This window comes from Pongo abelii, chromosome 5 (assembly GCF_028885655.2).
Source record: "Pongo abelii isolate AG06213 chromosome 5, NHGRI_mPonAbe1-v2.0_pri, whole genome shotgun sequence".
Lineage (NCBI taxonomy): Eukaryota > Metazoa > Chordata > Mammalia > Primates > Hominidae > Pongo > Pongo abelii.
Window position 1 is genome coordinate 118,607,456 of NC_071990.2, and position 18,300 is coordinate 118,625,755.

Genomic DNA, 18,300 nt, shown 5'->3' on the forward strand with positions numbered 1-18,300 from the left:
TAACTTGCCTAGTTTTAGAAACAGTTTTTAGAACAGTCAGTGCCCAAAACTGATTGAAAATAGTAAAATGCCTAGTCACCACCTGATTCAAAGCTTCTAAAATATTCAACAGAAGTCCTTAAGACTATAAAAACAATTATAAATTAAAATACTTTTAAGTTGGGTTCACTCAAAATAAAGCAAACAAAAAAAACTCCATAGTGCATTTGAACTTATATAATCATTTATCACCATCAAATAAGGCTTTCAATTATGACCATCAAATAAGGCTTTTTTTTTCAAATAACAGAAATCTTGGTTAAACCAAGATCTTACCAAAACAGTATTTCCTTTAGGAGTCTGCTTTAAGTACTCACAATAAGCGAGAGAAAGTATTATCATAAATATAGAGCTATTTAGTATTACTAAATGATCGGATCTTTTAATTTGTCACCTTTTTCCCAGAAAACCAAGGCTGTGCCTGTAGTATAAGGGAACTTTCCCCATTTAGTCTGGTGCTTTCCACTGAATAGAGTGTGGTCCAGTAGAGATATCCACCAACTGAATCCACCACCATGTCATTCACCAATAGCTTCACGTGGGTAACAATGTCTGTGTGTCCCGTCAACACAGACTGCCTTTGTATCTAAAAAACATAATTGTATGGCCAGTTAATGGCTTTCAAGTGACATTATTATTTCTGAATAGTTTATTGCAATCATTAATAAGTTGCTTGATTAATCCATTCATTCATTCAACCACAAATAGTGATCGGCACTATGTGCTGGGTAGTGTGATAAGCCTTGAAAACACAGCAACAAGCAAACAGGCATGGCACCTGCCCTCACGGGACTTATCTGTTTTCATGCCTCCAAAGAGAAGGGAAATAAATTTACTTTGCATAAAAATAACTGCTTTTCCTAATTATACATCCAGACAATGTGAACACTGCTGGATAGGAATATATTTGATTAGACTCCCGAAAAAAGATGTATATGTCCTTATGAATGATGACATCTCTCCTTGCTCCTCTCTATCAGTGTAGTTCCCTGATATTTCATGATTATCAATAATGTGCCAGGCACTGTACTTTTTTATCTTTAAAATATAAACTCCTGTAGTCCTCACATTAAGCTCATGAAGGATTTCTATTCCCTATTTTTTCACAGGTAAAGTGGGTTAAAGTTAAACAATTTGTCCTGGAGTTAAACACTTTTATAAGAGATAGAGAAAATACTTAAAACTGGTTTTTATGTCCACTCTTCCATTTCCTTTTTCAAAAGTATTTTTAAACTAACCCATTTGAGGGAGTGTTTTCTGACTAACCCCACTCAATTTCATTCTGCTTGAACATCTTTGGCACTTATGAATTCAGATTGTACCATATTGCTTTGTCTCTAAATACATTGCTTCATATGCTTCTTTATTTCATATATGTATTTTATCTCATCAGAAGAGCAGGGACAACCGATGATGGCTGTACAACACTGGACACACTAAAAAAATCTCTGAATTCTACACAATAAAAGAACGAATTTTGTGTTATGTGAATTATATTGCAACAACGTTTTTTTTTAAAAGAGCAGGGACATGTTGGCTCTTTGTTTTATATTCCCTACTTTGCCTTCTTTCAAGGATTTCAACGCATTGGTAGTAGATAAATGATTGCTGGACAAATAAATGAATGGACAGCAAGTACTTTCCTGATTAAAAATGATTTCAATACCTTATTTCTTGATCTGTCAGGCCAATGTTCTTGTCATTAACCACCATCTTTCTCTTCAAAATATACCACTCCACAGGTGTGCTGGATGTCTTTATTTTGCCTCTAGGTCTAATCTCCACCCTTCTCCACCCTACTCTGTGCCCCCATAGGCCAACATCTACGGACTATATCTGCTAGGCTGAAGGGTTGTTGTCTGGCTTCTGGGGAGGTTCAGCCAATGGAAGCACTGGCAGATCAGAGGGCAGGAGGAAGGAGGGATTGGGGTTCTTATTCCTTTAGCTGGCTCCTTGCCAGACCATACATCTTGATAGTGGCCAGCTTCTGTGCCTAAAGTCACAGCCCATATCAGCTACTCTCCTACAGCTACAGCCCTCACCAGGTTCTTCCACTTCTTCCCCTTGCCTCTTCACACCTAGATTTATGTCTTCCCACACTTGTAAACCGTGAGGACGCCTCACCATCATTTGTTCATTTTCCCTAGCCCTGTGCACACCTTTGAAAATAGTCTCTTTACTTAGTTGCCTTGAATCATGCCTTTGGAGCATGCCATGTTCCTGCCAAGACACCAATGCTCGGGTGAGCATTTTCATGTATTTATTTTAAACTATTATTGGGGAAAAAATAACTAATTCAACAAATAGTGATAACAAATTTAATTTACAAAAAAACATATTTTAAAAGTGAGATGAGGCCAGGAGCGGTGGCTCATGCCTGTAATCCCAGCACTTTGGGAGGCTGAGGTAGGCAGATCTCTTGAGGTCAGGAGTTCGAGACCAGCCTGGCCAACATGGTGAAACCCCATCTCCACTGAAAATGCAAGAAGTAGCCAGGCATGGTGGCGTATGCCTGTAATTCCAGCTACTCGGGAGGTGGAGGCCAAGATCGCGCCACTGCACTCCAGCCTGGGCAGCAGGGTGAAATTGTGTCTCAAAAAAAGAAAAAAAAAATTTTTTAAGTGACTTGGTTTAAAGATGAACATTAAATAAATAATAGCATAAGTGGTGCACAAGTATTTAAAAAAAAAAAAAGAAATTGGTGTGCAAGTCGCTGAAGTGGATAAGTATTGTTCTAGAGCATCCAGAATGCCATGCTTTAACTCACCACATACGTCTTTCCAGCCCAGTAGAGAAAGCGACCCAGCCACTCAAAAGCTAAAGCCCCTGCTCCTGCAATGCTGGATAGGTGATAATTCTCTGAGATATCCGTCCCATTCAGCAGCCACACAAAAACGTCACCTTTCATGTCACTGTAGTAGAGGCTGTTGTTATACCAATCCATGTCTCAAAATAAAGTGAATGATTAGCAGTTATTTTTCATACATACCAACAAAAACATAATGAGTCAACAAATCACATCTGCACCTCAACATAATTTTAAAGAACGCACTGACACATATTCACTAGAACTTGATCTGTCAAGAATATTTAAATAATGTTTCCCAAACTCTTAATCCCTGAAACCAGGGAGAACAGTGGATACACATCGAGCATCTCCTCTTTGCCAAACATTGTCCCAGGCAGTTTACAGATCTCATTTATTTCCTAAAACAAAATTATGAAGTAGGAATTATTCCCATTTTTGAGATGGTAAACCTGAGACAAGGTGAGATCATGTGTTCTGCCTGAGGGCTCACAGATACACCAAGAGGAAGCCCAGACTCAGCCAATGCCAAAGTGGCATTCTCTCCATTGGTGCTACATTACCTACATTTGGCTTCTATGTTGGTCAGAAATGCTGTTGTACTTTTAATGGCCAAATAAATCAATAAACAATTAGATAACTATGGAAGATGTCATCTTCAGGCAAGATCACTGTTATAACACCCTAGAATGAAGACTTTCTTCCTTCTAATGCCTTCCAGGCAAATTACCCATTCATTACTTAATAATCCTCTTTGTCAACCAATTATTCCTTACACCTTATTTAGAACTCTATGCAGCAGTTTCTGCTCCTTTCTTATAGCAAACACATAGCAAATTATTTAAGTATAACTGCCTTAGTGGAACAAGATAGGCTGTTAATGTGAGATGACATTGGTAGATTAATACATGAGCATTATATCAGAGCCTTCCTGGTGGGCATAAAACTAGAAACAACCTCACATTTTGTGACTTAATAAATAGCATTCCTATCTAAGAACTGACATTTTCTTAATAGAATCACTGGCAGTAGAGTTCATTCAATATTTTTTCCTTTCACTATTGACCAAATCCCAAAATACCCTATTCTTTTGATTTATTGAATGATGTGGGAAGTCTTATGAGTAGAAATCTGTCATTCAAGTGAACAGAGGACTTGGTGTTTACCGGAAACATTTCCTATATCAGAGGATAAGAACTCTCCTGGGCCAAAGCTATTTAATGGTTTACTCCAAAGCCCATCTTCTTTCACAGCCATGATAAATGGTGGTTCACTAGCTGTTTAGTAAAAAAGAAATTAAAAGAAACATCAGGGAAAGCAAACTCTTTAAAGGTATCTTATACACTTATATCTATGCCCTATATCTTATGATTTTCTTCATAAAGTAAAAGAATGTCAACACTTTGAAAAGTTCTATAAAAGGATATGAGTAATTGTTATCTGTGCAACAAGAATGATCCCATGAAACATACTTTCTGATTTTCACATAAATTTTTGAAATGTGAAGAAAAACGCATGGTGAGATTGCCTCTATGACAGTGTCTTGATCATTGCAGAATTTTTTTTGAGGGGGCTTTGACTACTGTTTGTCATGGTCTCATTCAGAGCATCCAGAAGAGATTGTGTTAACCATAGTAATATGAATGGTATAGTCATTCTTCCATTTCTTTTCAGCCAAGAGGATGGAATTCAGCATAATTCACAGACCCTCAGCTTCTCTCAGCAAGACCCTCAGAGTTCAGAAATGCCACTGCTTAATACACCATGAGAAAGAAGAAACCCATAAAGAATCAATTATAGTGTTTCCTTAAAAATATCTTGGAAAGTTTAAAATGGCAGGTTAGAAACACTAATTAAATATCCACACAGTGCTTTATTTGCTTTCCTAATTTCAGAAAATAAATATATACTCAATATGTGTTTACTCAAACACATACTCAAGAGGTCAATACACCCTCATTCTCATTTCTTTACACCCAAGGCAAGGAAATTTAAAGGACACTCAGCTAGTCCTCTTTTTGTGAGAGTCACTCCCTAAATCCAGAACATTTTCTCACCTGGCACCAGCGTAGTACCCACTGAGGGCTCTGACCAGGGGCCTGGCCTCTTTGGAGAACTTGCTCTCACAGAAACCTTGTATTTCGTAGCACTCTGCAGCTCAGGTACATTCAGCATGGTTCCACTTATGTTCAAGAAAATATGAGTGACTTCAGGAGGGTCTTGGGTGGATACTTTCACCTCATAGGTCCAGTTCTGCCATGCAGAAGGGCCTAATTCAAACAGTTCAATAATATCACTGGTCAGGATGACATCTGCAAGGGCAAACCAAGGATTCTCAATAAATTCACCTACAGCCTCATCTCAAATGGGAGAGCAATTGGGCAGTAATATCCGCTACCCCGATAATCACCAGGGATAATTTGTTGATGAGGCTAGGACAGTGTTCATTCCTCATGCCGCTCATTTGGCTGCATTGAAGGAGACAGCATTCCCAACAAATAGGACTGCCCTTCAGTCAAAGCTATACGCTTGCTGCATATAATTGTCAGAGGGGTTCTCTACAACACTAACAGATATAATCAGGCTCTTAATAAAAAATGCTTAATGATGAATCTTTAATGTAATTACCACTGTTTGTATAGTATCTTCCTCCAAGAAGCCAAATCAATAAAAAAAAATTACCTATTCATTTTCAGCCATCTTTGAGATATGCAGCAAACAGACATAATTAACTTTGTTCTAAAGCAAAAACAGCCAATGTTTTCTAAATACTTACTATTGTCTAGGGGATCAGGGGTTGGCAAACTCCACTCACAGGCCAAACCTGGCCCACTGTTTCTGTAAATAAAGTTGTAATGGAACACAGCCACAGTTATTCATTTACATATTATCTATGACTGTCTTCACACTACAACGACAGAATTGAGTAGCTGACAGGGACCATCTGACCCACAGATGTGGTCTTTCCTTTATAGAAAAAGTTTGCTGACCTCTGTGCTAGATACTGTTCTAAGTGCTCTACTAACGTGTTTTAATTTTATCTGTACAATAGTTCCATTAAAAGATATAATAAATATTCCCCGTTTCCAAGTATGGAAACTGAGGCACAGAGTGGTTTAGTAACTTGCCCAGGGTCATTCTGTTAACAAATGGAAAGACAAGTATTTGAATCCATGCAGGCTGACTCCAGAGCCCACATGCTTACCCACCCACATACTACCTCTCTCCAGAGATGGAGATTCGAGTTCAGAGTTTTAGGGAATTGCTGAAATTCATGCAAGCTTTCAACAGCACAAAAAAATCTCAACCCAAGTATTCTATCTCCCTGGCTATTTGTTCTGACTAGAATGTCAATGCCTGGATCTTAGCAGACACTCAACAAATGTTCAAATTATTCTATTGGGATATACATGAGAAGTATGGAGATTCTCCTAATGTAAAACTAATAAATGCAGAACAAATGTATAAACTTTTTTTTTTTAGCTAAGTAGCTGCTTCTGGTTGATGACTGAATAGCCACATGGGGCTCTCAAAATTGAATCCCAACGCCAAGCCGTTCAAATCTTCCTCTTATTCCAGCAAGGCCAGTAACCACCCTGGGGACAGAGCACTCACTGGCTCCTATGGCAAGGGCAGGAGGCTTCCATTGAACAAGAGCCTGGTGAGAGCCAAACAGCACCGAAAGCTCCTGCGGGCGGCCTGGCAGAGGATGCAGCTGGGAGGATGAGCCAAAGATGACCAAGTTACCAAACCCAAATTCTTCTATGTGACTCAGGTCACATCCCACGATGAACTCATTAAAAGACAAAGCATCCTGTTGGAAAATGACCTTGCCATCTGTGACAAGAAAGTCATTGTTTTCACAAGCAAAACTTTTCACATCAGCAAAGGGGATGCGAGGTAGGATGAGATGGGAAGCAGAGCCATCCAGAAATGTTGACATGAAGACTTGGGCGGTGTCATTGAAGTAAATGATTCGCTTGGATTGTGGCTTGATTGCAAAGTCCTTTAACGTGCAACTCTCCACAATACGCTCAGCTTCTGCACACCGGCCAGATGGCACAGGAAGGTCTGCTCTATAAATGCCATCTCTCAGGAGGTAAAAGACGTACCTGACATAGGAACAAAAGAAACCTCATGAGATTCAGTCCAAAGGTTGATGAGTAACCTCCTCAGCTAATTGCTTTATTCTGTTGCACAATCAGAACTAAGTATCTCTGATGTTGCGAAGTACAGGACTTTCCAAGGTGCAAAAAGGTAATTTCCTAAGATATACTCTATTCATTTAAGTTACAAGTTGGAACATTAGAAAATTTCAGCCTCACTTGTAATGCTTAGTCTCTTAATTATTATAAGTGACTTTTTAAGGAATCAAAAAATTGAAAAACAGGAAGGGTCTTTTATTTTTTTGAGACAAGGTCTTACTCTGTCACCCAGGCTGGAGTTCAGTGACACAGTCACAGCTCACTGCAGTCTCAACCTCCTGGGTTCAGGTGATCCTCCCACAGCTCAGTATCCCACGTAGATGGGACCACAGGCTTGCCACCGTGCTCAGCTAATTTTTGTATTTTTTGCGGAGACGGGGTATCACCGTGTTGCCCAAGCTAGTCCTGAACTCCTAGGCTCAAGTGATCTGCACACCTTGGCTTCCCAAAGTGCTGGGATTACAGGCATTAGCCATGAGGCCTGGCCAGGAAGGGTCTTTCAAAATTTTAAAGGAAAACATACTATATAGAAATCACACGGCTAAATATGGTATTTACTATCAAATGTTTTCCTCCAAAAAACACACATCCTTAAGTCTAATTTTATCAGTAAATTTTCTCATGCATTCTGAGTGATAAATGGAAGAAAGTAACACATTTAAACCATTTTTAATTGTACAGTTATCATTTTGCTATAACTATCTAGCATGGCTACTTTGCATTTGCAGTGGACTAATTTTTTTTAATCTACAATTGATTCAGGCAATAGAGCTACCATTTTATAAACCACAAAGAAATATCCCACACATGACTGAAGCAGGAAAATCCAGCAATCAGGAGAAAGAAGCCAATGGAAGAATTAGAGAAGCACATCTAATTTAAAGTCAAACCTCACGGTAACAAGGCAGGTTATTTTAATAATGAAAAAGAAAACATACTGCCAAAATATTTCATTGACAATGAAATATGTAAACAAACTTTTAACTAAAATATAAAACCATTAATGTGGATGTAGCTAATTTGCAACTCGTGATTATGGAGAAAGGTGCTAACAGAAGTATACTTTGATAAATTCTTATCCCAAAACCAACCCCAAGGACCAGCAGCATTCCAACCTCTCATCACAACTGTCAAATCATTTTCCTTGTCCTTATTTAGTTCTGCTCTAGTTTCCCTTGATGACTATTCCAAATCTTTATCAATTTTCTCAAAACTCCTATGCTAGAATAATATCCTGAGATATAAGCTCCATTTTGAGATATGTAGCTATGTTCTTTTTCCTGAGGACGGATTGTAGCAGGCAAAAAGCAAAAACAGCTTGGCTCTTAATTTTCTTCTTTTGTTTCCCAAATTCAAAATTGTTAATGGAATTTGGAGGAATTTCAGAGTAGATAAAAGGAAAACTATCTGTTGTAAATATTACAATTATTATATTGAAGCCGGGAGGAAGAGAAAGAAAAATAGAAAGAAGGTGAAGAGATCTGGTGCGTGGGAAGAGGCGGACAGAGTGAGGAGGAGAAGCTGGGGTGGAAGAAGATGGGGAAGTGGTGGTAGGAAGAAAAGCAGAGGTTTTACAGTAAGTCTGAACTCAATGAGGAGACAATTCGCAGTGCAAAAAGAACAGCATAGAGGAAAATATTTCTAATACCAGGACAATACACTGTTTCACACATCTGATGTCCTTTAGGACTACTATACACAAACCATTGCTGAAAGTTACATGCTGATTTTTATAGAAACTCTCCTATCATGGTATAGAGAGATGGTTAGAAGACAGGCCCTGGAGCTAGAAGTCCTGGAGCAAGACTTCTTGTTCCAGGGACTGTCTGGTTCCATTGGTTCCATCGCAAAACAGCTGTATAATCTTGGACAATTACTGAATCAACCCGTGTTTCCCTTTCCTTATCTATAAAACTAGAATAATAAAAGTGCTTATTTCATAGGGTTGAATACAAATTAAATGAATTATTGGACATAATACACTTAGAAACACACATTCAGTATAAATACTAATTATCATTATCATTTCTAGTCACATTGCAAAATCTAAGCACAAATCCATTTTATCCTGATGGTAAAAAAAGAGCCACTGAAGACCTCACTGATCGCATTTGAATGATCGATTAGTGGATAAAGTTCATTATCCTCAGAATGAGTCATTTTGTGTGTCAACAACAAAGTTACATTTCATAGGACCATAGACCTTTACACATGAAAACAATAAGATCCAGAGAATCCTTGTCCTACATCACAAAGCGTTAAATATTCCATAATTCAGTAACTCATTCAAACCCAGAAGTTAAAATAAATCTTTAGTAAATTGTGAATGAATAGGAATAGAAAGCTTGATTTTAAAATCAATAATGAACAATCTTTTTTAAAAGAAAGTTTTGTTTGTGAAAAACATGTTATGAGCTGTATTTTTTCTTTCATTCAAAATGAAAGCAACTTTATTCCTACAGGAAAGAAAAAAGTTTAATCTTACAAACATGGGCTTTGCCTACTGGTTACTAATCTGTTATTATCTGGTCATATCTGAGAAATAATAACTCCAAAATAACTTTCTATGTGTTTATCCTTCATATTCATGTATATCTGGAGTTCACAAAATACATGCACAATAAATACCTCATTTTGTCTTCAAAATAACCCAACTCGGTAAGTATTATTACCTTCCCTATATGGATTGATAAACCAATGGTTATAGACATGATATTACTTGCTTGAGGTACTACTCCAATTTAACAGCAAGACTGCAATACAATGTGTCCATTTCATTTGGGGGTAGGAGGCAGAGTTATCAATCAGCTCCTGTCTCCTAAGGTGGAAGCTAGCAGCTTTCTTATTAAAGAGCCTCTTGATAGATGTGAGAACCAAACCAGAGGAATGAACTACAGTTGAATGGCTCATCAAAAGGAACAGGTGGAATGAAGGGGCTTTATCACAGGTAGTGTTGAGGGGGGCAGTGAGACTCTGAATCCCATGATAAAGAAGTGGCAAATCCAGGACTAGAACTCAGCCCCTGACTCCCAGACAGGAGGTCTTTCCCATATGCCCATATTTGGCTGTGAAGGAGAGAGAAATAACTACTTTAGAAGAGTTGATTTATGTTTGAAAAAAAATTCCCTCCTGGCTCTACAGAATGAAAACTTTGCCTGAATTTAATTAAATTTACCTAAAGTAAGATGCATAGATAGGCTCATCTGGTACTACAATGTTTCATTAGCAAGCAAGTTTCGCAAAGATTATTTATTGCCAATGGAAGAGAATTCATCTTTACAAGGCTAACACTTACCCATTGTATGAATCAGCCACAATTTTTTGAGGTGCACTAATAGAGGGTGGAGTAATTTCCTCGATGTTTGAGCAGTTCTCTAAATCACAGACACATACCTAAAAAAACAAAAAATACACCGGTAGGATTAGCATCTGTCTACACAGCATTAAATTCAGCCAACAAGTATCCCTGAGTATCTGTTCTGTTGGAATTGTACTAGGCACTGAGCACTGTCCAAGACAAATGAGCAAAAAAAGCCCTTAAACGACAGTTTTATATCCTATATCCTAATGAATTTATACATTATTGACATCAATGCAATACAAGTGCCTATTTTCCTGGCTTGCAGAGGCATTCGACTATTTTTAACATTTAAGCAATATCTAGGTTTATGGGCTTTCAACCACAGCAATGGCTGTTGCTTATTGTGATAAGCCTGTACCTTCCAAAGAAGTAGAATTTGAAACATGTCAAGACTGTGTCTTCATCAGCTCAAAATAATCCTTATGTACCACCACCACCACCACCACCAACAACAAAAATGGTCTTCCGAAAAATACAGCACTACTGTGTTTTTGGAGAACTACTAAATTTCCCTCTGGTTATGACATAATTTTAAATGCTTGCAGCTAACTTTGATCATGACTGGCAGTCTTACCTAATAATAACACAGGTACCACCACTATCTTATAGAAGATGAATTATTTTTAGTATAAACTCATGACTCTAAAAAAGTACAAATAAAGGTGATTTAATGCTATGTCAGGACTAGCACTAGGTAAAGGCTACACCCTCCTATAGGCCAGATCTATGATTCACTGATAACCTAGTATCTAAGGCATAGTAAATACTTGAATATTTATTGAATAAGGCAATTGTGTTTAGTATTAAATATACCAAGATATGCATATCAGTATCACTGTCTATCACCATTCCTCTTTAGTTTCTCAGACTAACCAGTTCATCCATGATGAAATACATTCTTTGATAAAGCCAATCTATGGAGATAGAAGAAATTAATCCTGAACCTCTGTAAAAAATTCTCAGATCAGATACATCAGACATGTTGGCAGCCTTCTTCGCCCATATGAGAGTTCCTTCAGAGAAATAAACAATTTGCTGGTGGACATCAACAGATATTCCTAGAAGAGCCATGCAAGTGCACATACATTATTATATAACAACCAGGACAGAAAACTTGTATGAATGAGAATTTATTTATTTAATGCTTAATAAATTAAAATAGAAGTATTTTATTTTAAAAGAAAATATTCTTCTAAATTATTCTAATATATTAGGATATTAAGAGAATATGTTCCAGATATATTCAAAAATTTTCTTTTATTCTAGAAGTACTTCTTTCAGAATCTTTTTTTCACACTAAGGAATCATTTATCCTTATCATACTGACCTGTAATATTATGATATATAGCACCCAACTGAAGGCAATGTGCTTCATCTACTAAATGTTTTAAAGATCTCTTTCTTAGAGAAGTTTTCCTGGATAAAAAGAGCCACTGTTCCTCTTGTTGAACTGAAAAAAACAACACGATTTGCAGACAGGTAGACCAACCACAGGTACACTAACAGACACAAAAAAAGATCAATACTACCCTTCAAAGCAAAAAAAAGATCAATACTACCCTTCAAAGCAAGGGGACTAGTGCTTGAAAGAGGCTGGTCAAATTTTCCCTAAGGGCACTGGAGAATTGCATCTATGCTATAACTCACATTATTCTATGATTGGAGGTAGGAAGTACAATAACAATCAAATGGGATTTATGTTCATATGCCCCTAAATAACCCAGAAATGACATCACATGATGTATCACTATTCTCAACAGCCTTGCCCCAGCTCAGCTCATTATTTTCAGCCATAAGAATTGGCTCGGTGGAGGTGGTCCACCCCAGGCCAGAGTGGGTTATGCATAACACACACATATTGTCAGACACTGGTTGTCTCTGTGTTGTCTTCAGTATCTTTCCCTTTGGGGCAGAAGAAAAGTCCTTAGAGGAATGACATTGGAAGGCTGCAGAACTCTGCTTGATGTCCTGTTCAATGGAGACTGATGCAAGGTGCATGGGTGAACATTTTTAGGGTATTTAATGAATGTTATACAATAATCACAGTAACAACAACCTTAACCCTGCTCTATATTTAACTCACCCTTTGGACATGCTTCTTACATAACAAAAATACCTCTCCTTTCCTAGAGTCTAGGAACAGCCAAAAAAACAAAGGCTGATGATGGATGACATTCAATACCCATTGGCACAGGCATGTACAGATTAGAGTAAGGGGCAGTCAAGTTAGCAAATAGGGTTCTAGTAAAAATAGAAAACAGGCTCCCAGAACTGTGAATCTTTGGATATTCTCAAAAATCTTTTATTAGTTTCCCCTCAAATTTCCAGTACTTCTTAGAAAGCATTTTCATTTGTTATTTTGCTCACACATGTATCATACAGTAAGTATTCAGTCACTTGAGGTAATCAATAAAACACCAAAGCCAAAAAGAAAGGGTGCTTACAAAATAATAAAAGATACTTTGGCAGACTGAATATTCATGTAGTAAAATGTAAATTATTAAAGTCCAGATATATTTAAAAACAAAGATACTGGAAAAACAATGTCTGATATATATTAAATAATTATATATAATCTAAAATAGGGATTAGGGCCGAAAAGTTATATGTATCCCTTAAGTGTGTAAATGTGAGTCAGAAACACTAGTGATTTCAACTGAAACCAAAGATTTGAGGCCATTTTTTTAAAACCCTAAATTTTTTATTCTGATTTTCAATTCCCAAATTCTAATATCTAACCACTTACTTTAATTCATCAAATACTTAGGTTCATTTAAAATGGAAAACTTAACAAGTACCCGAAAGACAATAATCATTTGGGCAGAAGAGGTGGGTCTTGAGGTCAACCAGGTGACCCAGGGCTTCTGGCTCTGAAACCACCCTTGCCACCCTCATTCCTGTGTAGCTAAAGGAACAAGCCTGAGCCATACCTGCTGAAGATGAAGTGGTAATGCTAGATTCTGCTTCTGGACCCTCACCAACTTCATTTACTGCTGCAATAGAAAACCTATTCCAAAAACAATTTGTAGAGACATGTTTCACATGGCATGGTGTGAACAAGAGATAAAAATAGAAGGAGCAATAATGTTTCTATTTAAAGGATGATGTGGCAATGCATGAGTCTAGTTACATGGTGCCACTTCTCAGCACCAAAATGACCATCAATCACATCCTTGTTTGCATTCCCCTAGAACAGTTCAGGGTCATAGAGGTCAAAAGCTGAACTCTGCTATCTGCATGACCCCCATTCTTCTCCGAATTTAAAGAGGCTCTAGTAAATGATAGAAAAGCTAACAATAATAAAATAATTACCCTAATGGTTAATAAAAATACCTAAACAGAACTCTACCTCCTTACTTTTTTCATATTGGATTAAATGAAAATTTGACATTCATGGTGTTTATGATGTCTTTATTAGCCATATTTATAAGTATCCTCTGAATATAATAGAAATACTTCAGAATGTTTTTGCTTAGGATGCTATAATCTAATAGGCATATAAGCTTGAGGAAAACCACAATGACTTCAACCCAACACCATGGAGTCAGTGGCGCTTCTCAAAGTACATTTAAACTATTTGATACCCATATTTCTTAAATAATTATCATGTCTGCAGCCATGCTGGTTACATTTTCCTCTGTATCACTTAATTCTTACCTGTAGATAGTATTTGGTAAAGTGGAGTAAAACTGGAAACTGGTTCTCTGTGTCCCTGCATCTAATTTTTGATTTTTGCTGATCAGCCTTAAGTTATAACCCAAAATAGGTCCACCTGGGAATTGAGGTGGATCCCAGCTGACTTCCACAGTGTCGGGACTTGAGCTCTCAATATTCCTAATCAAAGGTGCAGTTTCAGGAACTGGAAGAGATAATGGTGACAGTGAGCAGAAAAATGTGCAAGCATGATGTTTTTAAAATCAGATGGAAAAAAGTCTTGTTTTTTTTGAAAACTTAATGGAAACGAAATAATTTTATTAATACTCAAAATATGTGATAGAGGAAAGGTGGTAAGATGTCTAAACCAGTTCGCTCCTTTCCCAAGAGGCCCTTTCAAATGTTACTTTCCTCACTTCTAATTAATGAAATAAAATTAAATATAGTGTATATGAATACAATAATGGCCCTTTTAAAAAAAGTCATCAGGAATCTCTAGAGACTTAAATGAGTTGAAACATGGGATGGAACCAGTTTAGGAAGAAGAGGAGAGTCTGACTAAAACTGGAGTCAATGATCGACGAGTTTTAAAAAAAAGTCCATCCTGGGGCCTTTTCACTCATTTGAGTGGGGCAGCCTTGCTGGTTCCAGCTGGAGATGTGGGTTCAGATAAGCTGGAATTCGAACAGTTGGCTTCACTTTTGTTGGCATCAGCTCTAATGACCCAGACTACACTTTCCTTACCCCAGCTCTCAGGTCCTGGAAATCCAGGCTGACTGAGCTTCAGCACCCCTGCCCTGGCAAAGGATTAAAGGAGCATGTATGAAACGACTGAGCGTTCACACACAGTCCCCAGCAGCTACTTAAGTGGAAAAAGAAAGGACCACAAATGATCTGACAGCCTAGCTTGCATCTGTGTCTCCACCCGCTTTTCAAACCAAACCCCTAAAACCAGACTCTTTCTTTCCTCTTTCCATAGAAAGACACAATTAGAAGTTACTTTGCTCTTGAGTAGATTTCTCTCCCTCTGAACACTTTTGGCAAATGCTCTGCATCACCACTGACTTTTAAAAACCCTTTTAATTGCTCTCTCAGCCTTTCTCTGATGCAATTCATCTCTAACTCTCAGACTAATTTTCAGCAAACACAAGCATCATTGCATCACTCCTCGGCTCCATGTAGTCAGTCACCATGATAAACAGGGAAGAAATAAATTTCTCCCATTGAATTATAATATAATTAGAATGTCAAAATTTAAGTTATTAGGGTCAATGCCTAAATGTGATCTTCCACCATTGAAGCAAGTTAAATGTCACCTACATGGCAAGATGCGATCATTGTCCAGGTCTTCCCCACCAAAAAAAAAAAAAACAACACAAAAATCTCCCTGAAATGCTGGTATCCCTTGCCTGACAATCATTCCTCTTTGTTAAGAAATTATTTTCTGAAAGGACCCAGTTAAAAGGCAATAGCACCATTTAGGCTGGGTGCGGTGGTTAACACCTGTAATCCCAGCACTTTGGGAGGCCGACGTGGACCAATCACTTGAGGCCAGGAGTTCGAGATCAGCCTGGCCTACATGGCAAAAACCCATCTCTACTAAAATTACAAAAATTAGCCGGGCATGGTGGTGCATGCCTGTAATCCCAGCTACTTGGGAGGCTGAGGCACAAGAATCACTTGAACCCAGGAGGCAGAAGTTGCAGTGAGCCGAAATTGTGCCACTGCACTCCAACCTGGGCGACTGAGTGAGACCTTGTCTTAAAAAAAAAAAAAAACACGGTGGCTCACGCTTGTAATCCCAGCACTTTAGGAGGCTGAGGCGGGCAGATCACGAGGTCAGGAGACTGAGACCATCCTGGCTAACATGGTGAAACCCCATCTCTACTAAAAACACAAAAAGTAACCAGGCATGGTGGCATGCACCTGTAGTCCCAGCTACTCAGGAGGCTGAGGCAGGAGAATCGCTTGAACCCAGGAGGTGGAGGTTGCAGTGAGCTGAGATCGTGCTACTGCACTCCAGCCTGGGCAACAGCAAGACTCTGTCTAAAAAAAAAAAAAAAAAAGGCAATAGCACCATCTAAAATCATTCATTCCCACAGCTAAAAGAGAATAGGGTTATGAGGCAATTAACACAATATAGATAAGTTTCTAAGTTTTGATGTAGCCAGAAAAGTGAGAATCAGAAACATGAGAAGCTATCCATAAGAAGGACACCCATGAAGGGTCTAGAAGACACAGAGGGTATGTGAGCTTGCTTATCCAGGAGAAAGGCCCAGAAATGAACAGCAAAATTTGCTTTCATTATTTTGATTTGCCCAGCCAATGTCCCCGCACGGTATTTCTGTAGCACCAGAAAATGTCCCAGCACTGTTGGATAACATGTGGCATTGCTTGGAACAAGGAAGAATTCATTCTACTCTGATCTGGAAAATTTCAAACATGGTCCTAGGCCAGTGTTTGATCTGAGGCGCTAAGCAAGAATAGTCAGAATAATCAGCAGAGGTGGCCACACAAACCCTGAGATCTGACAAGCAAGGAGAGAGCACCCATCAGGGAAGGGGAAAAATGCCCCAACCAACTTCATCAGCTGCTGGGCTCTGCTTAGGTCCAAGGCCTAGTTCAGCCTGAGGCTCTCTGCACATAGGCACATCTCCAGAGCTGAGGGTTAGGGCATCCAGCCTGGAGCACGTCTTCCTGGGTTACCTCAGCTAACTCTGAAGGTGAGGGCACCAGACAACTCTCCCTCAGTGTCTGCCCCAGCATTTGCCTTCCTCTAAGGCTTCTAGGCTTGAATCCTTTTCCTGGTGTGGAAGTCACATCTTCAAAGTAAAACAGAACCCCAATATATGTTCTGTTTTTAAAAAGCAGTTTTGATAAAACCTTAAAATAATACAGTAACCTCCCAGCTGGTCTCTACCTCTGTACTTCCAAATCTCTCTCATTCTCTCAATCTATTCTACGTGCAGTTGCCAAAATTCTCTTTTTGAGAAGCATGTGAAGCAATTACTGCTGTGTTTTAAAACCTTCCATAGCTCCTAACTGCATTCTAAATAAAGTACAAACTCCTTACCCAGGACATTTAAGATTCTTGGTAATCTGGACCTAGTCTGCCTTCCCAATGTTATTCTCACTATTTTTCTTCCTGTATCCTATGCTTCCAGCAGATGGAATACTGACTGATTTCCCTCCATGCCTTAGAATCCAATCTTGGTGACCCTGGTCACATAGACACCTGGACCTGCCCTTTTCTCTCCTCACCTCATGTCTAACTCAACAAATGAGACTTCCTCCAAAGAGATTTCTTTGATATTTCATTTCAGAAATAAAATTTCCCTCCTCTAAACTTCCATGGGAATTTGTCAGTACTTTTTCTATGTGTTTAATAAAGCTTTACCTTATTGTGAGGTTAGTTAGACATGTGCTTTATCTCTTCTACAAGAAAGTTTCTTAAAGTATCCATGCATCTATAGATATCCCATGAATATACTTTGAACAAGAGAACAACAACCTTTACTTAGAGCTAGAATTGCTCTAAGGATATATTAGTGTTCAGAGGACAGCAGCTAAGATAAAGTTATATTCTGATAGGGCAACATTCTGTATAAAGGGTGGGAAAATGAGGAAGCAGGAATCTGGCAGACAAAAAGCTTTTTGTTGCTTTCCAGAGTTAATGTCACTGTGTCATACTCAATCACCTTCATTTTTGAAACACTTTCATCACTTGGCTTTGAGACACCGCAAGCTCCTGAGTCTCTCCTTCTCTGTGTCCTTTGCTGTCCCTCCTCTTCTTCCCGGTCACCAAATATTAAGGGCCCTTGGGCTGACAACTTGACCTCCTTTTTTCAACCACATTCACTTTTAGCATATTGCCTCCAGGCCCATGGCTTGAATCACATCTCTGTGGTGATAACTCCTAAATTGGTAGTTTGGATACCTTCGACTTACCTCCTGAGTTCCAAATCCTTCCATTTAATTGCTTCCTCAGCAACTCCACTTGGATATCCAATAGACATCTCAAATTTTACTTGGCCGAAACAGAACTGATGATTTTATCTAGGAAAGCCACTCCTCCTAATTTACCCTTGTCCCTGTCTCAGTAAATGATGACGTTCAGGTGTTCAGACTGAAAGTCTAAGTTAGCAACTTTGATTTTCCCATCTTCCTTGCCAAATCCATTCAGCCACCCCAACAGCTCAATCTTCAAAATATATGACAAACCTTTCCCTGTTTTC

At 38.5% G+C, this 18,300-nt stretch overlaps 1 protein-coding gene across 2 annotated transcripts in view; it reads right to left on the reverse strand.

The window, feature by feature from the left end:
* ROS1 (ROS proto-oncogene 1, receptor tyrosine kinase) overlaps nucleotides 1–18,300 on the reverse strand; it is a 155,562-nt gene that overhangs the window by 106,345 nt on the left and 30,917 nt on the right. For both annotated transcript variants that reach the window (XM_063724964.1, XM_063724965.1), the window contains 10 exons: nucleotides 14,069–14,270; nucleotides 13,342–13,418; nucleotides 11,739–11,861; nucleotides 11,285–11,469; nucleotides 10,346–10,443; nucleotides 6,461–6,957; nucleotides 4,903–5,157; nucleotides 4,012–4,122; nucleotides 2,807–2,985; nucleotides 434–625 (listed from right to left, as the gene is read on the reverse strand). In XM_063724964.1, coding sequence (XP_063581034.1) covers nucleotides 434–625; nucleotides 2,807–2,985; nucleotides 4,012–4,122; nucleotides 4,903–5,157; nucleotides 6,461–6,957; nucleotides 10,346–10,443; nucleotides 11,285–11,469; nucleotides 11,739–11,861; nucleotides 13,342–13,418; nucleotides 14,069–14,270 — 1,919 coding nt within the window. The remainder of the gene's footprint in view (nucleotides 1–433; nucleotides 626–2,806; nucleotides 2,986–4,011; nucleotides 4,123–4,902; nucleotides 5,158–6,460; nucleotides 6,958–10,345; nucleotides 10,444–11,284; nucleotides 11,470–11,738; nucleotides 11,862–13,341; nucleotides 13,419–14,068; nucleotides 14,271–18,300) is intronic.